Source organism: Pungitius pungitius, chromosome 17 (assembly GCF_949316345.1).
Source record: "Pungitius pungitius chromosome 17, fPunPun2.1, whole genome shotgun sequence".
NCBI lineage: Eukaryota > Metazoa > Chordata > Actinopteri > Perciformes > Gasterosteidae > Pungitius > Pungitius pungitius.
In genome coordinates this window covers 1,220,849-1,242,251 of record NC_084916.1, presented here as the reverse complement: position 1 = coordinate 1,242,251, position 21,403 = coordinate 1,220,849, and the positions used below count along the sequence as shown (strand labels likewise).

General features: G+C 43.1%; 2 protein-coding genes across 2 annotated transcripts in view; both read left to right on the top strand.

Annotated features, from left to right (window-relative positions):
- Positions 1-282: 282 nt before the first annotated feature.
- slc30a8 (solute carrier family 30 member 8) lies at positions 283-7,140 on the top strand. Its single transcript, XM_037475171.2, has 9 exons — positions 283-795; positions 2,501-2,667; positions 2,848-2,994; positions 3,291-3,444; positions 3,576-3,724; positions 4,382-4,494; positions 4,741-4,846; positions 4,933-5,067; positions 6,076-7,140. Exons 1-9 carry the CDS (start codon positions 722-724, stop codon positions 6,219-6,221), a joined length of 1,191 nt encoding a protein of 396 aa, XP_037331068.1. The 5' UTR covers positions 283-721; the 3' UTR covers positions 6,222-7,140.
- A 2,246-nt stretch (positions 7,141-9,386) lies between these two features.
- Positions 9,387-21,403, top strand: part of med30 (mediator complex subunit 30) — a 31,629-nt gene continuing 19,612 nt past the window's right edge. Inside the window, exons 1-4 of the mRNA XM_037474147.2 lie at positions 9,387-9,470; positions 10,208-10,462; positions 16,213-16,371; positions 20,848-20,955. Coding sequence (XP_037330044.2) covers positions 10,271-10,462; positions 16,213-16,371; positions 20,848-20,955 — 459 coding nt within the window. The 5' untranslated portion in view covers positions 9,387-9,470; positions 10,208-10,270. The remainder of the gene's footprint in view (positions 9,471-10,207; positions 10,463-16,212; positions 16,372-20,847; positions 20,956-21,403) is intronic.

Sequence of the window (21,403 nt, the reverse complement as noted above, 5' to 3'; positions counted from 1 at the left end):
GACAATCAACAAGTAGTCCAATAATGTAACATCCACGTGATCAAAAACTTCCTAAAATCCACAAGAGACAACTTTGGACTTTATTCGACAGCTTCAGGGCAAACTCCTCAATAAAATAAAACTATGGCTGGCAACAATAACAACAATTGTGATGGAGTCACGCAAGCGACCTTTGATCGTATAATGAGGGTGCCGGCTGCTAAACGTGGGCGGGGCCACAATGAGTCAAGTTGTGGTGGCCCCGCCCCTCCTTTGATTGAGAAAATGAGTGCACACTCGAACCTTTCCTTAACGTTATAGGTTGAATTTACTTCCACTTTTAGCGCCACGTCTACGATAACGTGGCACCGCTAGGTTTTCTTTCCCTGTGCGTGGTCGGAGGAATCTTATTATTAAACTTCAGCATGTCGATTTAAAACCCGCGAGGTCTCCCTGCCGGTTCAGATGCGCCGCAGGCGGGGATCTATTTGCACACGGTGCGCGGCGGCAGTGTCGATCACAAGGCTGTGCGTGGCGCGTGTTTAATCCGCGCTCAGATGAACACGGGTCCGCAGAGGAGACGAGCTGCACGTCCCCCTTTTTGGATGAAGCCAACTTTAGCCTTTTAAATCCCATTGGAGAGTTATTTTTTTGTGGAGCATGTTTTTATTTTAGTCTTGTCAATTCGTCAAGTTTGAGGGATTCGTTACTTTTAAATTAGTTCCACTCCAAGAAGTCAATTATGTTCAAGAAGAAGGATCCGGAAAGAATGGGACTGGTTTCGGATTTGAGGAGGTCGTACACCGCTTTGGCAAGGTAAACTTTTGATTGATTCCATTTGATTAAATGTGTATACACGTATTTATATCAAATATGATAATGATTACTTCGGCTTTGTGTGAAATGCTGTAGTGACGCATATTAAACATGTGAGGAAACAAACAAAAAACCCCAGTGTGCCTGCATCAGTTGTGCTGTTGGCACTGTCTTTGCCCACGTTCCCTTGTTCATAAACCGGGCTTTGGGATGTTTTTTTTCCACACGGTGCTGGTCTGCAGGGCTGAGAAGCAGTGCGCAAACCACATTCTCTAGCGCAAAAGTGACGTGAGGCCGATGATCCCGTGAACCTCACCTCACGTCTCCGACGTCCTCCGTGCTAATTGTTACGAGGGCTGAATGTTGAATAAAAAATGTCGCTTAAACAACTAATTTCTCGTCTGAAAAGTCCTAAAATGACATTCCGTCACTTGAATATGGAAGTATTTATGAAACTTGGACCTACACAAGGACGGGAGAGCCCAGACATAAAAGCATATTAAGGAATGTAGTAAGATTGGCGCTTTGCTTCCGCCTTCCAGTGTAACTAAGATGTTCTGGTGAGATGCCCTCACGTTGTCTGGTGAGATGCCCTCACGTTGTCTGGTGAGATGCCCTCACGCACACTACTGAGTTGGCATGTGTGTCTCCCTAAACGGCCCCTCATACTTCTACCATGATAAAAAAATGTGTTACTATTAACAAATCAAATATTTGTATTCTGTTGAAGAGGGAACCCCTTTGAAAGGAAAGGTGTGCAGAATGACATACCCGGTATATCAGATTAATGGGTCCATCTGCTGATTTCCTCAGGTCTCATTCAGCTGATCATGAAGTTGGTTCTAATTGGCGCTGCTTGGTGAATAAAACATCTATTTTGACTTTGATTCAATATATTCATAGCCATCTATCGCTCTAACAAACCTTCGGGTACAAACTAATCATTTTTAAATCAATGATTTTTTTTTTCTCAAACATATCCCTGTTCTGTTACTTGTTTCTGAAAACCATCTGCTCTGCGTGCGGCCTGGTGGTTCACCGCCCTGGGATCAAAGGGCCTATCTGTGTGACGTTTGCATGCGGCTTCCTCCCTCAGTCTAAAGACATGGAGGTTCGTTGGTGCCTCTGGACCACGCATCCCACCCGATGCAAACTGGGATTAACTTCGGTGTGTAATCAGGCAAACCTGTGGGCACTTGATTGAGCAGCTGGACAACTACAATATCCTAAACCGAAAAACTATGAAGCCTCAGCGCTAATCAAGTAAACACGCTGGTTTCATTCATACAGATAAATGGAACAAGTGTGAAACTGAAACCAATAAGCAGACATAAAAAGACTGCCAAATTTGGGGAACATGGCCAAGGGAAAAAAGAGGATGGCCGTGTGATTGGTTTAAACATAACGAAGCAAATATAAAGGCGAGCAAAATTCATATTTATTGCCAACAAATTTGATAGTAAACTAATTCATGAAAACAAAAATGCAAAACCTTCTCTTGAAATTGGTTTTAATTTGGATTCTGCTCTCAAACTTTGGATGAGTATCTAATCTCTTAACAGTCTGTGTTAGTTGATCAGTTTAGTAAAAGTGCAATAAATCTGATTTGTTGCACTCAAACAAATATTGAATGGCCACAATCCCAAAGACTTTATTTATTCATTTGCATGCATTTATTCTTTTTTTTTTTTACATGCACATCCAGTGAGCCCGACCAGATGGCGTTTCAGATAGACGGCACTGGTGGCATCAAGCATTGCCATGACAACAGCAGTGCACGGGAGGATCGTGAGCGAGAGAAGAAGGTCGCCCAGAGGAGGTTGTATGTGGTGTCTGTCATCTGCCTGCTTTTCATGATCGGTGAAGTCATTGGTAAGTCTTGAGTTAACTCTAATCTTTCATTCATGTGACTCCGTCAGGTCAAACTTTCCTCTGTTTTTTATTTTTTTTAATGTTCTCTTTGTTTACATCCCACAGTATCCGTATCCGTGGATCATTTCAGCTGTTTAAAAGTGTGATATCTGCGTTGCTTTATTGTCTGTCCTCCTGAAGGTGGGTATTTAGCAGGCAGTCTTGCGGTGATGACGGACGCTGCCCACCTGCTTGCAGACTTCATCAGCTTCCTCATCAGCCTCTTGTCACTCTGGCTCTCCTCCAGACCTGCCACTCACAAGCTCAGCTACGGCTGGCATCGCGCAGGTACGTGTGGTATGAGGTACGTGACACGGAGTGTATTACTGCCTATAGTAGAAGGTGTATCAGCACAGGAGCAACGCGTCATGTGGACATAATGTTATGGTTATTAGCTACTACCAATGCAATTTTACTTGGAATTAGCATTAGGTAGAGCTTCCTCGACATTTTAGCAGAACTCTTGTCACCTAATTTACCTTCAATATCAAGCATTTTATTTTATTAGCTGAATATTCTGTTAGTGGAGCAGCTTTCAATGTTCCTCCCGATGACTTTTCCTCCTCATTTGTTCCTCCACGCAGAGATTCTGGGCTCTCTGCTGTCCGTGTTCACCATCTGGCTGGTAACGGGAGTGTTGGTTTACCTGGCTGTGGAGCGTCTCGTCAGCAACGACTACACCATCGAGGGCACTATCATGCTCATTACCTCTGGTTGTGCCGTGTTGGCTAATATTGTGTGAGTAAAGTACACACTCGGCGCTTATTTATACTGCTTTTATCGATGCACTTTGAATATTCCCGATTTTTGTTATATTTAGCGCTGATTAGATTCCTGCTTTGGAAATGATTTGTTCCTACTGCCATCAGCATGGCCCTCATTCTGCACCAGTCGGGCCACGGCCACAGTCACGGGGGAATGGGCTCACACGGCCACAGCCACAAAGGGAGCGAACGCCATCGCGCTGCGAAGCAGGAAGATGACCGTGCAGATGCAGAGAAAAACATGGCTGCTAAAGGTGCGTTCCTAGAAAACAAGGGACAAAATCATGACTAACCTTTGTCCTGATGCAGTGAAATACTAGAACAAGCAATTTGTGAAGGTTTGTTGTGTTGGCTTTAGAATGTCATTAATGATACCAATAATGCATGAAAAATGTGGAATCTCAGGCCTTGTTGGAAGTCTGATACTAAATACCTGGCTTTAAAAGGTGTGGACTTTGAAAAAGGTTTGTTGAAAAGTGGATTCTACGCTAAATTGCAGTCTTAATCACTTCCACTCATGACACAGATTTTTGGTTATTGGTGAAATACTCATAATATGAGGGTAGAAGCAGAAATGATGACTCAAACGTTCTATCATCCAGAAATGTTTTGTGGCAGTTGGTTAGTTTCTGTCAGAGTGACATTACGTCGATGTCTGAATGGGGTACATTTTATAGAATGAATGAATGAATGAATGAATGGGGGTTTTAAGGAAATGTATGAATGAGCAGACTAGTTTGTTAAATATATAAAAATGTTGTCCATTTATTTAAATGGTGAATTGCACAAACACATAATATATAGCTGAGAATGTGAATCTTAAAAGTTAAATACTTTATCATGTTAGGTTGATGTTTGGATGTTTAACACTGATCAATTGTTCAATGCATTGTTGCTGGACTTGTTTTCAGGAGGGAGGTCTCAGCAGGACAACGCCAGTGTGCGAGCGGCCTTCGTCCACGTGTTGGGGGATCTCCTACAGAGCGTCAGCGTGTTACTCAGCGCCATCATTATCTTCTTCAAGGTAAGGATTCTTTAAGTCCAGGAGGTCTAGGAGCGTGATAGTCATGACCCATGAAGGGAAGAGAGCAGTGTAGGTATAACAGGCATAAACTATTTTCCTTTTCTGCAACATTTTGAACTTCTCTTGCATAAGAAAAACTAAATTTAATCCTGTGTCCCTTAAGCCTCATAGTGCTTACTGACAAATACCTTACGTCTTTGATGCCTTTTGGCAAGATACGATGTATTGTCTGTTTATTCATTTCAGCCAGAATATAAGATGGCGGACCCCATCTGCACCTTCCTGTTCTCCATCTTTGTCTTGTGCACCACCTTCACCATCTTGAGGGACATTCTTGTAGTCCTGATGAATGGTGAGCCTCTCGTCAGCGCCAGGTTTGCGGCTCTTTCCCCATTACTCCTCATCTCTCAAAACCATTCATTTTCCTGTACGACTCAGGCACTCCTGCAGGGGTGAAGTACAGCGAGGTGCGTGATGGCCTTCTACAGGTGACGGGGGTGAAGGCGGTCCACAACCTCCACATCTGGGCCCTCACCATGAACCAGACTGTACTGACGGCCCACGTAGCCATAGGTAAGATGAAGCTGTGATACAGTGGAAGACTTCACTGCCTACGTTCTGGCAACATTGTACGCCTCAATTTGGGATGGAAATGTGTGGCTAGAGGACACAGAGTCTGGGCTTCAGTTGGCAAATTTAAATGATTCAAATAATAAGCCTGTAAGACATTAAATGTCTGAGTAATTTCAAATATTTATTCTCCTGTATATCAACCTTTCCATTAATGTCATAAACTGCAGAGTCAAAAGGCATGTAGGCTTGATGACCCCCCCCCCCCCCCCCCCCCCCCTTGCGTCATTCATTTGTAAACACTTTTAAAAGTAACCACTTTACATTTTCATGTGGCACAAATGCTAAAAGGGATAAATGCTAATTCATGTTTGAGCCTTTGGACTATAATGGACCATATTTGTTTCTGCTCATGTTAAAACATTCTGCCCATTGAAAACATTTCCCACATATCAATGCTAACTGGGAAGCAGAACATCTTATGGAAGGAAAAAAAAGGCCCTCTAGTGTTACTGTGCATGAACTTTATTGCTCGGTTGAATGAGGCAAAGGTTAGAGCTGATCTCCATTGAAGGGAGGACGTTTGAAGTAAATCTCACCATTGTGTTGATTACACACCGTCACCTCCTCCGGTGAAGTGCAGCTAGCAGCCGCTTCCCTCGGACATCGCTGGGTCTGCAGACGGTTCCAAAGCGGGACGCAGATACTGCCGCAGAGCGTTAAATGTGCAAACATTTTTTCAATTAAAAATATTTTTTTTTTAAATATTTGCATTGGAATTGAATGCAGTTCTTCAGCAAAAGGTACACAGTGGTAACCAATGCACATACTCTTTCCATCAGGTGTGGAAATGTGTATTTTGTCCCCAATTGGCTGTTAGTGCGCCTCCTTGAGCTTTTTCCTCTTTATTAATTCCGTTGAAACGGTTAAAAGGCAAATCTACTTTACACACAGCAGCAAATAACCTTTTGTTTCACTGACCTTTCCCTCGTACGCTTCTCCTTTCCACAGACGAGACGGTGGACGCTCAGACCGTCCTTAGGGAAATGACACAGGCCTGTATCTCCTCCTACAACTTCCACTCCATTACAATTCAAATGGAGAGGCAGGCCGACCTGAAGCCTGGATGTACCCTGTGTGAGGAGCCCAAGATGTAGGAACCTGCGTGACTCTTTTAGCCGAATTTGACTCCGGTTTGATCTGCACTGCTCTCGAGTTCCTGTAGCATTCATTCCAAAGGCCTATGACCTATGCGTCCCATGTGTTTTGATCCTCCCAAAGAAATAGGAAAGAGCCTGAGAGAAGCTTGTTCATGATTGAAATGATTTTGGAAGACTGGATCAATATCCAAACCATTCCCTTTGCATAACATTTTAACAAACATAAGATGTACTTCTGTTGAAACACAAGTCGCAGGATGAACCTGAGCTTCAAACTGTAAGCGCTGAACACGTGATTTTCTGTATTCCCAGGAATTTCTTTGTGGAAATCTCATTTCTTTAAAGAATATTCAGAAACCCAGCAGTAGGGAGCAGTAAGACTCTCAGGCATTCTGTATTGTTCTTTAAATATGTATGGATGAACTAATGATGGTAATGGTCTCCCTGATGAGTCAACAAACGTGTAGTTATGATTTGCTCTTGCGTCCCCTTTTGTCTCTCGTTTGGGGGACGTAATCTCTAAATGTGCATGTGGTACTCATCTCTGTGATAGCGTAAGTCGGTTATTAATTAATTTATATTCGCTCAAATCTAACAAGTCTGAGGTTGTACTATTTATTTTTATGTTACTGTTAGAATAATAAAGTCACAATAATTTAAGAAGGAAATCTGCCTTCTAGTTGAGTAAAGGCTTTTGCTTAGAATCCTATTAGCTAATTGTTAACTTTATTCATGATTGTGACATCTGCTAGTGATGATTATATATGTATTTCATAATTACACAGACGTCTACTCGTCTTAATATATATTTTAACTACTGTGTTCACATGGTGACCTTTTTAGAAAGCATTCTGACCAATGCAAAAGTACAGTTTTCTTTTTTAGCATTAAAAGATCAGACCATTTCCACCTTGATATTTACAGAGCAATTGGGTTTGTAAATATCAATTACTTTTAGGTAGTTATTAAACCGGCATTCTCAGAAGTACTGTGTGCATGAGCGTTTCACCACTGCCTTTTTACAGTTTTAAGATGAAATTAAATATTGAAATAAATATTCCTTTACACTGAGTCTTGTTTTCATTGTTCAATTTACAATGTCATAAAATCCTAAATGATGAAGCACTGTATCCATTTTAACCCTCACTGCCTAGACAAGCTCCTCTGTTGCTGGGCAACAAGCCCACAGATAGACCCACTGTCTTGGGGGCGTGTGGGTCCCCATAACGTGGCTCCACCTCAACATTTGTTTTTGAATGTACCTGGGTGACACATTTGGGTTCACGACTCGGGTTTGTGATTTCCTTGTGGGCCACTGCTTCTAAAAGGCTGATAAAGTCAAACATTTAAAAAAAGATTTGAAACATGACATATGTGATACCGGTGCTATTTCATCTGAACAAGCCTGCATGTAAAGTAAAAGCACATGGTTATTGTTTTATAATTATTGCACGTCAATGCGTGTGAATGGCAATTAAGTGAAACTAAATATTATTTACTAGAGAAATAATTTAAAACCCTCAAATCTGAACTAACAAAAGGTTCTCAAAGAGGACTGAAGATCGACCAACAACCCAACCCAACCCTATATATATATATATATATATATATATATACACACAACCTGATCCAAAGCTGCACACACTACACCAGTCCCCACCCACTCTGCCTTATCCCATCAGCTACAATAATCCCACAGTATACACAGACTTGAGAGTTTCTGTCAGCAGCAGTGTTTTTTGTTATACAAGAGGCCCTAATATGCAGCATCACATGATGTACCACATGCTGAAAGAGAAACGGAGAGGCAATCAGATTCATCGCCCTGTGATGAATGAAGGCATTTGATTTAGAATTGTTTGAGTTTACAGGAATGCTTTGTCCCAGTGAGGCTTGATAACAGTAACTTGGAAAAATCAATACTATTATTCATCAGATTGCCTTGATTGATGTAATCGATACATTCTCTTGTTTCTCTTCTCACTTTGATCAGCGATAACTGATCTGTCAAGCAGCTGAAGGCCTCTACTGTAGACAGCTACTTTCTCAGGTCTGCTCCCACGACAAAAAGACTCACACATTTGCTTTTCTCAACCTTTTCTGTAGATATGATGTGGGATTGAATATGACAATTTATTTTTTCCATTCATTTTTATAATGTAAAATGTATAATTCCACAGAGAAAGTATATCTCCCTACCTGCACCCTCACTCTGTTATTAGTCTCAGGGTGGATCATAATGGAGTAACTCATTTCCAAATGGCATGCAAACTAGCACTCTCCCTGCAATTAACACGTTTTTGGCAGTGAAGTGAACTTGACACAGGGTTTTACATATCTGTCTTGCGTGTCGCAAGTAGGGTTCTATTTAGAGAAAGAGAATAAGTGAAAAGAAATGCCCACAGGTTACTATTACACAAAATGTGTTAAAAATACATTGCAATTCAACCCACAACCCCAAATCTGAATGACTAATGTAAATTAAGTAATAGGCATCATAATCTACTTTTTCAGCCCTACTCAAGCCTGAAGGCAAAGCCTTTCTTTTTTTCATTGAAGCGCTTATATCCCGTCTCTGTAAGTCAGAGCAGTAATTCTACTGCACAAAAGAAGCCGCCTTTTACAGGCTTATGTCTATTTTTGACACCTTTGTTATTTCTTATTGATTTAAATTCTGATCATTCCGGAACTAATCCAAGCACAGCTGGATGGAACTATGTATTTAGGGATTTGATTTAGCTCAGACTAGACCCAGCCATGGGTTGGATTTGAATTGTACTCAGCCTAGTTATAATGTCCCATCAGAAGCAATCATTGTGTGGTAAATTGGCTTGAGGACTAATATAGAAGGTATGTGACACTGTTATATAAGAGTAGAGCAGCATATGGCGCTATTTCCCTCAAAAGGGCCTCAATAAATCTGCAGTGCGCCTTTCTTTACCGTAATGTAGCCATCCATTTCAAAGCATTAGAAGAGGGTTTCAATTTAAAAAGATAAATAATGGTTCAAATTCTTCTTAAAGGATATAACCTATGGGTTTGTGAAGATCCTGTAGTGTAATATTTAGTGAAAATAACATTAAATATTGAAAATTAAATTTTCAAGTTGAACTTCTATTGGATCATTTACCGTAAACAGTTCTCGTGTCAGGAGGAATTCTCGCGATAGTTGCTGTAGCTGAAAATCCTAGGAGCAAAGCAGGGAGCATGACATGTCAACACAACAGATAAATTATCACCACACAGGTAACATTACACGTTGTCTTATGCGCTGTTTAATAAACATGAGCACTCACTCCGGTGTTTAGTTACACTTCGTACCAGGATAATGAAACGAGACCCAGAAGACGAGCCGAGAGGAAACTGTCGCGTGTGGTGTCACTTGTCCACTTAGCTCGTCAACCACTTCCCTTTACATTGTAGCTTATTAACCCGCTATCAGACGGAGTGCTTTTGGTTTGCAACAGCAAAGGCACGTTTAAAAGGTTCTTTAACCCTGCTGTACAATGTATGTCGAAGGCTGCACCGTTAGCGCTGAGACTTTGTCCGCCACGCCGCGTCTCTTCATAGTTCATTGAAGGCAGCTGTGAAGCTTTCGCAGAGCTAACGTTGTGTTGCATTGAGTGTGCGCGGAGTGTTGAACTTTATTAACCACGGTGCTTGTATCACAGTGTATACATTAGCATTTGCTGTCCACCACAAATGAGTACTTTATCTCATTTGTCATACTTTGCATCCATATGTAACTTCTAACAGTCTATGTCTTACATTCTCATTTATACTGCTGTGTATTGATAACAACAATATTGATCACTAACTTTATCTTGGCTTGTGATACAAGTCATCTCAATATTCTTAAACATTGGCTTGAGCACCAATTTTCTTTTTCGACCCTCATCTTAGAAGAAACTTCCCTTCACGCCTATTTTGTCCCGCTTTGTCAACTTGATCCTCTCCTGTTCTCATTGGTACACTTCCTGTAGGCATGTAAGGCTACTCCACTTGGACCTGCGCCTCCTCCACCAGCATCCTCACCTGCTGTCTCCATGACAACCCCTCCACTAGTGTTGCCTTTTGGCGGGCAGCCACCAGCACCACCACAACCACAGGTGCAGCTGCAGCAGGCCCAGGCGGCACGGGACGTCAACACGGCGTCTCTGTGTCGCATCGGACAGGAGACGGTGCAAGACATTGTCCTCAGGACCATGGAGATCTTCCAGCTCCTCAGGAACATGCAGGTCTGCCTTGGGTTGCACGTCCCCTTCTGTTTCCTGTTTGCCACTCCTGTCATCCTGTTATTATTTGCATAGGCATATTTTCACCAGAGCCCTAAAGCCCTTCCAACGCATTTAATGCCATTAAAAATGAGCAATGGAGGGACAATATCATTTAACAAATTGATAGTTTAATATTTAACAGCAGAATGTGATTGTAAAAATTCCCCAAATAATAACAAAGCATAAAATGTTGTCAGTAGCATCTTTAAATTTCTTCAGCATGAATGAGCTTTCAGGGCTTTTCATTTCTTAAGGGTAAATATGTATAACCAGATCTACATCACTCAGTCCTAATAACAAATTGATATAAACTAGGGCCGGGACTTTAGCGCGTTAATTACGATTAATTAATTACAATGTGAATTAAGATTAATTACACAAAAAATAACACAAAATTTTTTTACGCATTTTTACACTTATTTTTTTTTCACCGCGGAACGTTTCTCACTGGATGAGTTTCGGCGGACCGATTATACCGGAGCACCAAGTAGCGTTCATGACTTCAGACAACAACAAACCACAGTGAACATGAACGAGGAAGCTGACGAGACCGTGTCGGGTGGCCACGTGAATGGGAAATCTTATTATAATAAACACACGGATGGAAGCGTCAATAAGAGCGTGGTTGTGTGCAAGCTGTGCAACAAGGAATTCACATCGAGCCTCAAGTATCACCTCAACGCAACACAATTAACAGCTAGCGTGGACGTACAAGGACCCACACCCAACCCACACTGCACCAGATGACTGGTTTAAGGACCAGGGTAACTAAGTCCATAACCAATGTTCTGAATGTACTTGAAAGTATTGGTCTACTTAAAAAAACCTAGTTTACAGAAGGTCTACTTACCTATAGGCTACCTGAATTTCTGAAAGTACTATATTTCTAAATATGCTATTTCTACACTTGTCTGCTGGAATTGGTCGAACAAAAATAAAAATCCATGTGAAAAAAATTACTTCTCACTGTTCTCAGATCAAATATTTATTAATTTTTGATTAATTTTGATTAATTAATTAGAAAGCCTCTAATTAGATTAATAATTTTAATCGAGTCCCGGCCCTAATGATATATATATATATTATATTATATATATATTATATTTTGACCCTACATATTTTGACTTTTTTCACAATATTTTTTTCCCATGACATGACTGGAATGATCTTAGATGGAGCAACCTACACGTCCCTGTCACTAATGCCAAATGCCCCAAATTTCTGTACTTTAAACCTTATCTGGGTTCAACCCTCAAGGGACATGGTGGCTCTTCCTAAATCCTTTTTTAGTTTTGGGTAACTGACATTTATAAAAAATCATAATGGGATATTGCCCCAGAGACGGATTGATGCATCTTGGAGGATCAACCATGCTATTCATTCAAAGGCACAAGTGAGTTGAATTTGAATGTAACAGAGAATTGGAGGGTGGATGCACTAAAAAGGGTAAACAAATCTACACCCTATGCCAGACTGTCAGTTTAAGGTTGTCCACAGGATGCCCTGAAGTAGACAAACATGTGATTGTCTTGAAAAATGCCCTCAGAGGCTGTAATAAGTTTCATGTCAGTGTGACTTGGGACTTGCTTCGTCTTTGACTCGACTTGACTCGGGATTCGAGGGCAATGACTTGAGACTTGCATAACAGTGACTTGTTCCCACCAGCTAATAAGTGCTAAAAGGCTAAAGCAAAGCAATTAACATCAAATTCAATTCATCAGCAAAAGATTCTTCCATCATTCTTGACATTGCCATCATAACTCAAGTGAACGCGCCGTGTGTTTCTGCATAACCCCTAGGGTTCACTTCTCTGAAACAACCGTGGGGACAATGCCCCCACTACTACCTCCGCGGCAGTGTGCTCAAGACTTGGCACGAGCGGGATTTGAACCCACTGGCGGTGCGCACAGAGGCTTCTGGGCTCTAGCTTGCACCCCTACACTACCAGTCCTGGTCACATTTTGACAACTTTGATTCTCCTATTTAACCTTGAGCATGTGAGTTAAACCTCAAAAGTCTTTTTAAATGCTATTTCCACATCTGGGCTTGAACCCACAACCTTCAAGTGCAGTGCAGGGGCTTATGTCAGCAGCTCTTCCACTGTGCTACTTCACCACACACTAACCAACCCTTTGTTTGTTGTATTTAACCTTGAGATTGCTACTCAAAGCTGAAGTAAAGCCAAAGGCTCAAACCCAAGACTGGGCTTGAACCCACAAGCTTCAAATGCAGTGCAGGCTTGTGGCAGCAGCTCTTCCGCTGTGCTAATTCACCAAACACTAACCAACCCTTTGTTTGTTGTATTTAACCTTGAGATTGCTACTCAAAGCTGAAGTAAAGCCAAAGGCTCAAACCCAAGACTGGGCTTGAACCCACAAGCTTCAAATGCAGTGCAGGCTTGTGGCAGCAGCTCTTCCGCTGTGCTAATTCACCACACACTAACCAACCCTTTGTTTGTTGTATTTAACCTTGAGATTGCTACTCAAAGCTGAAGTAAAGCCAAAGGCTCAAACCCAAGACTGGGCTTGAACCCACAAGCTTCAAATGCAGTGCAGGCTTGTGGCAGCAGCTCTTCCGCTGTGCTAATTCACCACACACTAACCAACCCTTTGTTTGTTGTATTTAACCTTGAGATTGCTACTCAAAGCTGAAGTAAAGCCAAAGGCTCAAACCCAAGACTGGGCTTGAACCCACAAGCTTCAAATGCAGTGCAGGCTTGTGGCAGCAGCTCTTCCGCTGTGCTAATTCACCACACACTAACCAACCCTTTGTTTGTTGTATTTAACCTTGAGATTGCTACTCAAAGCTGAAGTAAAGCCAAAGGCTCAAACCCAAGACTGGGCTTGAACCCACAAGCTTCAAATGCAGTGCAGGCTTGTGGCAGCAGCTCTTCCGCTGAGCTAATTCACCACACACTAACCAACCCTTTGTTTGTTGTATTTAACCTTGAGATTGCTACTCAAAGCTGAAGTAAAGCCAAAGGCTCAAACCCAAGACTGGGCTTGAACCCACAAGCTTCAAATGCAGTGCAGGCTTGTGGCAGCAGCTCTTCCGCTGTGCTAATTCACCACACACTAACCAACCCTTTGTTTGTTGTATTTAACCTTGAGATTGCTACTCAAAGCTGAAGTAAAGCCAAAGGCTCAAACCCAAGACTGGGCTTGAACCCACAAGCTTCAAATGCAGTGCAGGCTTGTGGCAGCAGCTCTTCCGCTGTGCTAATTCACCAAACACTAACCAACCCTTTGTTTGTTGTATTTAACCTTGAGATTGCTACTCAAAGCTGAAGTAAAGCCAAAGGCTCAAACCCAAGACTGGGCTTGAACCCACAAGGTTCAAATGCAGTGCAGGCTTGTGGCAGCAGCTCTTCCGCTGTGCTAATTCACCACACACTAACCAACCCTTTGTTTGTTGTATTTAACCTTGAGATTGCTACTCAAAGCTGAAGTAAAGCCAAAGGCTCAAACCCAAGACTGGGCTTGAACCCACAAGCTTCAAATGCAGTGCAGGCTTGTGGCAGCAGCTCTTCCGCTGTGCTAATTCACCACACACTAACCAACCCTTTGTTTGTTGTATTTAACCTTGAGATTGCTACTCAAAGCTGAAGTAAAGCCAAAGGCTCAAACCCAAGACTGGGCTTGAACCCACAAGCTTCAAATGCAGTGCAGGCTTGTGGCAGCAGCTCTTCCGCTGTGCTAATTCACCACACACTAACCAACCCTTTGTTTGTTGTATTTAACCTTGAGATTGCTACTCAAAGCTGAAGTAAAGCCAAAGGCTCAAACCCAAGACTGGGCTTGAACCCACAAGCTTCAAATGCAGTGCAGGCTTGTGGCAGCAGCTCTTCCGCTGTGCTAATTCACCACACACTAACCAACCCTTTGTTTGTTGTATTTAACCTTGAGATTGCTACTCAAAGCTGAAGTAAAGCCAAAGGCTCAAACCCAAGACTGGGCTTGAACCCACAACCTTCAAATGCAGTGCAGGCTTGTGGCAGCAGCTCTTCCGCTGTGCTAATTCACCACACACTAACCAACCCTTTGTTTGTTGTATTTAACCTTGAGATTGCTACTCAAAGCTGAAGTAAAGCCAAAGGCTCAAACCCACAACCTTCAAATGCATTTCAGGCTTGTGGCAGCAGCTCTTCCACTGTGCTACTTCACCACACACTGATCAACCCTTTGTTTGTTGTATTTAACCTTGAGATTGCTTGAGAAGTGATGTCTGCATGAAGGGGCATGAACCCACAACCTCAGACAGCAGGTTGGAGCCTGCAGCCCTTCAGTTGTTCCCTTGTGCTATTCAAGCACATGCCTCATTGTGTCCGTTTCTCATATTAGACCTTGGGATTGTTTACTAAACCTCAAAACTGTTTCAAAGTTTACAGTTTGAAGCCCTGACTGCAACCAAACCCTCCTTCTGAGAGAGCAGGTTTGAACTGAGGATCCTCCACACTTCAGCCTTCCTGCTATCTCCCTGCACTGTTCCACCACACACCTGTTGATGCTTTTGAATCCAACCTCAATTCTCATAGATTCTCAGGCTGGAATCCACAACACAACACACTTGTCTGCTGGAATTGGTTGAACAAAAATAAAAATCCATGTGAAAAAAAATTACTTCTCACTGTTCTCAGGTCAAATATTTATGCAATAAAAATGCGATTAATTTCGATTAATTAATTACAAAGCCTCTAATTAATTAGATTCATATTTTTAATCGAGTCCCGGCCCTAATATAAATCTAAAATAGGGTCAAAGGTCTTACAGAACCGAGATTGCTCACGTATACACTAAATACATAGCAGCCACTTAGTGATGACAGATTGTTATAAAAGTTTTTCACTTAATAACAGAGAATAACAAGTGGTATCAAGTTGTTGCGTCCCATTAAAGGTTGAGCCCGTGAATTCCTTGAGGATCTGATTGAGGTCTTTGCCCTTCAGCTCTGATGTGAACCTGAAGACAAGGCAGCTGTGAGTTTTATCATGTCTGCCTGCTCCTCTGAGCATCGCACCTTTTGTTAGCATCACAGTGAGAGATGGGCCAAACAAGTCTGCCTCAGCCACCCGATGCACGAACACCACTGATGTGACTTGGTTGTTTTTTTTTTAGATCACACACGCTGTCCTTGTCTTGTCCCCCTCCCTTTTTTCTCTGTGGTCCGCCTGTCTATGTTCTCCCTGCCTGCCCTGAAGGCTGCCTCGTTTCATGCTATGTAGGATGTTTGTAACATGACAGGGCTGCCCCAGAGGCTTTTTGATGCTCTCAGTAAAAAAACAAAAAAACATGTCATGTCCCTCCGTAACAGCCATTGTTGTTAAAAGCCAGAGATGACGCTTCCGTACGAAAGTTAGAGAAAACATTCAAAGTGCAGAAGCTGAAGCAGTCGACCTTTTGAAGCTACCGAGTCTTTGTTCTGGGGTTTAAACTGTGATGTTAGGAAGACAAATTACTGTTGTATGAATACAAACATGTAAAACAATCTTTTTCGCTCAATATCTCTCCCCTGTAAGTAGAAAAGTTGTTATTTTTAAACGGGCTGTGCGTTAGTAGAACTAATGAAATATTACCAGTGAAGGATTAACGCAGGGTTTTCAGTGACTTTTGCTCTCCGTGTGGATCAATGGATGTTTTTCTTTTTCATTTGCACTTGCAAAGTGTGCGGGTACACTTTGCCTAACACGACATTCCCTCTGTGTTGCTCCTCAGCTGCCTAATGGAGTCACTTACAACCCAAACACCCACGGGGACCGGCTGGGGAAACTGCAGGAGCACCTACGGACGCTTTCCGTGCTCTTCCGCAAGCTGCGCCTCGTCTACGACAAATGCAACGAGAACTGCTCCGGGATGGACCAGATCCCCCCAGAGGTGAGGCGTGGGGACACTGAGGGGATGTTATTTTCTGTAGATAGTGTTGTTAGTGTGCAGTTTGTAGTTCACTGAGAGTGACGAACAGTTGAGAGTCCAGAATCTTTTTACTTCTCGTCCATGAGAACAGCACGCAGCCTGCTGCAGGACACGCTGGATATTTCACACTGACCGATGAGGTATTCATCGTGGAAAATGGGACAGGGGTGAATGCCCGTGCTTTGACACTTCATCGCCTGCTTCCACCAGTGTGAGAACTTGTCAGGAAACAATTAGTGAACGACATGTGAGTTACATTAGATTCTGCCGACCCTGCTTCAGGTATCTGTGTAAATCAGCAGCATAAACAGGATGAAGGCCTCTGGTGTTCAAGAGCACACGTTCACGTGAAGCCGTGCTTTTGAAAATCCATAATGGCGTGTCTGTAATTTTTAATAGCGTCAGCAACATAATTATGGTGCTGTCACTGAGATGAAGAAGAAATGGCCCCGCGAGGCGATCAATGACTACAAGGGGCGGGTGGGGGGGGGGGTTAAACAATTTACGGCGTGTTGCAGTTGAAGATGTTCATATTGATTCTTCTGTGTTATACAATAGCACCAATAGCCAATTTAAATGAAAGGTGAGATTGGCAGGCTGTGTGAATACGTGTAAGCTTGCATTTGAGTCCCAGTCTAACAGGATAGTGTCAACATCGTTGTGTAGTTCATAAACGGAAAACCGATTACTGCTACGAGAGTTCTGAGCCACTCGGAAATGGTCTTTGCACCTAAAAGAAATGTCAAAATATTAGAGATTTTACTTCACAAATAAATTGTTATCCTAACTAACGTAATTATGACAGAGAGAGCAACTGATCGTGTGACAACTTGTCAACGAATACATGCAGTAGAAATTTGCTTTGAAATAGAATGCAATCATTTCTCCCTGTCACCATCTATTACATACTTTACGATATGTGATGTAAAAGTAAATGGCTTTTGATGTAATTCGAACAAGACATAATAATTGGACAATGACCAATCAGAAAGTTCTATAGAGTTAGCAAAGTCTACCTATAATTCTTCACCTATTTATAAGGGCGTGTTCTACAGTTAAATATTGATCAAACGATAATTACATTCTCAGTTGTCACTGAGACGTTATCCTGCCCCACCCTGCCTCAAATCAAGTTGAGCTTTTAATACATACACTGCACATTCCTCTGTGCCTCACGCACAGCGTGGCTCCGGCTCCTGTGCACATTTTTAATTGGACTCGATTCCAGATGCAAACAGCAACACATGCTGCATACGTTACTGTCTCGTATAGCCCAGCTTCTCACACAATCCGACCTGCTAAATTCGGAAAACGGGAAGTAAACCCCCGGCATTTGCCTTGGGGAACCTTTATCTCACTCACTCCCTCCAGGTCTGTCTCGTTTTCTCCTCTCACAGCAGATCCGTCACTCGATTCCGGCGAGTCTCTCGAGTCTCTTTAGCGCCGCTTACAGTCGCCTTCCCCCGTCTGGCAACAACAGCAGTGGGAGCTTTGCCGCTTTGCCCCGCACAGGAATACACATGCATGTGCACAATTGTAACGCGCACCCATGAATTTGTAAAACGCAGGTGTTCACAAGGTGCGCGGCAGCGCGACACAAAGCCACTTGCACCAGCACACACTGGGCGTGCGCTGTTGGAGGCGCCGTGCTGAGCCACAACTCGGCTGTCCACCACTGTTTGATTGGATTTATGACTGCGGCAGTCCCTTCCCAATTCCTACAGATTGCCTCGAAGCTAATCTCGCTCACCAGACTCCTACTGAGGCTGGAGGAGGAGGATGTGGGAGGAGACAGTGAAATTGGAACCAATTTGCAACGACTCGCACCGTCTACATTTCCTGTGAATGGAATAATACGGCAGCTCGCGAGCATTTTTAACAATCTGTTCGCCGGCCTGTTTGAAGCGACTCCTTGTGTGCAGCTCCGCCCCCAAAGCGAAGCCCGTGAAGAGTTCACCTCGACGCTTTCCTTTGTGCTGTAATGGTCGAAACCCACGTTGAGTCATTGGGGCATCTGGTTACCGCACCAGTTCAAAGGATTTGGACTTCCAAACTGTTAACTGGTGCTGCATGTTTCCCCCTTGTGGAAGTGTGTTTATTTCCCCTCGGTGCATTGCTGCCCGGCCAATAGCTCGACTCACCATGGCCTTCTCTGGGCGGGGGGGGGGGCTGTTGATTTTGGCCCCAGCACGCACGCCATTTATCATCCCGCAGAATTCAGGTGCCTGCCTGACAGACGGCCACTACAGGCTGCCCGAAACAGGAAGTGGAATCAATGACTCGGGTAGTGTGACCTCATTGCTGCCTAATTAGCAACAGACTTGTTAAATGAACAGCTGGACCAGATGCACACGTCGGCGCTTTCCCTTCCAGCTGTTGTTCTGTGCTGCCCCGCTGCAGCGATTTCTTCCCTCCGTCTCTCCACCTTTCCTGTTTTCTCCTGACTTCATACACCTCTTTTTTCCATCTTGTGGTCCTCTCTCTCTCATTCTCTCTGTTACCTGGTCATTATTTCCATTTCCTGCTTCCTCCTTCTCTTTAAGTTTATTCATTAAGGTTGGCTTTGCTTCGCTCTCTGTGGTCTGGTGTTTTGGTAGTAGTCTGTGTCATTTCCTGTCCTCTGCAGCCATGTCGTTTAATATCCCGCTTGGCTTGTTGATGTTTTTTTGGGATTGTGTTTTCGACCCTTTTCTTTTTGTCTAAACGAGGCCAACCTGGAGAACTTGATCCACTCATCGGTCTCTGTCAGGCAGAAAACCACATCCATCTTTCAGTGGAAGAGGCCGGGGTTATGACACACAAACCTACACACACACACACACACACAATGCACTCCATCCACGTTTCTCTCTCTACTCAGCACATTTCATTTTCCTCTAAATAGCTGCCAAAATCAGCCTGCCACCTAAAATTCAATATGTCATTGACTTCAATTTGAAATGATCTAATGAAAAAACTTTCCTCTTTCCTACTTAAAATTTCCTCGAGCCGAAAGCATAGTTTGTCCGATTTAATATCCTGCACGTGTCCTTGCTGTCTGGTCTCCCTCCATCAGTCAGAGTTTGCAGTTTGCTGTGAAGCTCAGTCTGGAAACTGACAGGAGCGCATAAAGTTACCAAGGTTTTCACATCTTCCTGCCGGTTCCCCGCCACCTGCCCTTTTCTGTTTCTCATATTCTCTCTCCCCCTTTTTATCCGTTTTGTATTTTCTCTTTCTCTTCGTCTGTTCCCACTTGTCTTCTGCTTTCCTTCAGCTTTAACTTTTAGCTTATCTCACATTTTCATGGTTTTCCCGGGATCTTTCTTTTCCTTTTCCTATGTCACCCTTGATGTTAGCCAGCTCGAGCTGTTCTTAAACACTATTGAGTCATTGCTTCCAGACTGAGCAGCTTATTCCAATCATTGTTTATTGTCCGCAGGGCCTCCTCCAGCTGCACAACCACAGGTCAAACGCTGTAAAAAAGCAGAATGTTCTAAAGAACTATGTGTGGTATTGATTTGCATCATGCCAAGTCATTATTGTTTTCAATCTTGTCTGGTATGACAGCCTTTGCTTTTAGAAGGAAATGGTAGAGAGGGTGGTTTTTGAAAAGTAGTTTTTTTACTCCTTGCAACAGGAACTCCTTCCACTGCATTTTCAGTTGAACCCCATCAAAAGAGGTTTTGTATCTGCGGATTGTTTATGGATTTATAAAAGCATAAAACTGACTTACATAAGTGATGCCATGTATTATCTTGAAACTCTGCACAATGGCAGACATTTGTCTACATTTGCAATCTGGGTCCATTGAGGAAGTTGCATATCATCAATCACACATTATCAGTATGAGGCCCTTTTCTTGCCCTCCTACGAGGAACACTGTGTTCTCCAGACATCCACACATTTCTCCACGTGTGACTGCAGCGGGCCTCCTGCACGCCTCCTCCCCGAGGTGACCACAGGGGGGCAGTGTGATGTTAAAAAAACCAACGGGAGGTCCATCAGCCTCTTGCACATCGGCACCGCTGTAGTGTCAAGCAGACAAGGTCAAGCACACAGAGCTTTTAACAGGGAATTAATCTCCTGCTCGCTCTCTGTACCGTCTCTCTATACGTTGGAGAGGGAGCGCTGAGGCTCAGCTTGTGTTCGAGAGCTTCCACAGAATCCCCATTTTCACCACAGCTTGAACAAGATTATCAGACCGCACAGGGATGTATTTGGTGTGGGTTAGCTGCCCATACGCACAACACTCTGCACTATGACTGCACTCTGAGGGCAGATCGGGAAATGTACCAATGTGCATTACCATTCTTTTGGAAATATGTAGGTGAAGGTGAACAGTGCATTAGGGAGTGAGCTTTATTCCAGGACGAGGCTCAATTGCCACATAAGTCCTACCAATATGTACTTTGATGTATACATTCTGTTTGTAAATACTTGTATTTATTGTGTTTCCAGCAACTGATACCCTTCATGGAGGATGACAGCTCTAAACTTGAGGAACGCTCAGCTGGCCAGAGCCGCCCTGCCACCGAGGAGAGAAGAGAAATCCTGGAGGTCACCAAGGTACCGCGTTGTATATCTATAGCACAGCACTGTTAAGGGGGGCAGGTTTGATTTCCAGCCTGCAGCAACGAAATGAGAAGGAAGGGCTGATAAAAGAAAAGTGCAAAAGGGTACACAAAGTGATATCGTGAGATTCCATCACAGCTTAGCGTGATGTTATTTCAGATAGTAAAGTTTCAGTTAACCTCTCTGATCCATCAGCCTCGGGACACTTCAAATCACATCTACCGAAGCTGTAGGGGAAAACAGTCTCATATCATCTTAAAAGATGTTTGATAGGAATTCATTATAGATAAGTCATTTTTCCATTTTACGATCATTCACCCGAAGCTTTACAGTAAAAGCCCACTTCTTATTAATTGGATAACAAGCATCCAGGTTGTAAAAACAAGATTAATACACTTAATGAACTTTATTTTCTGCTGGTGGGAAATGCTATTGTGATATC

Excerpts from the sequence above, each read along its gene's own strand:
- slc30a8 (XM_037475171.2), top strand. The coding sequence starts at position 722 with ATGTTCAAGAAGAAGGATCCGGAAAGAATGGGACTGGTTTCGGATTTG. Across the intron at positions 4,495-4,740 it reads CCATCATTATCTTCTTCAAG|CCAGAATATAAGATGGCGGA; the intron begins GTAAGGATTCTT and ends TATTCATTTCAG. Across the intron at positions 5,068-6,075 it reads GACGGCCCACGTAGCCATAG|ACGAGACGGTGGACGCTCAG; the intron begins GTAAGATGAAGC and ends TCCTTTCCACAG.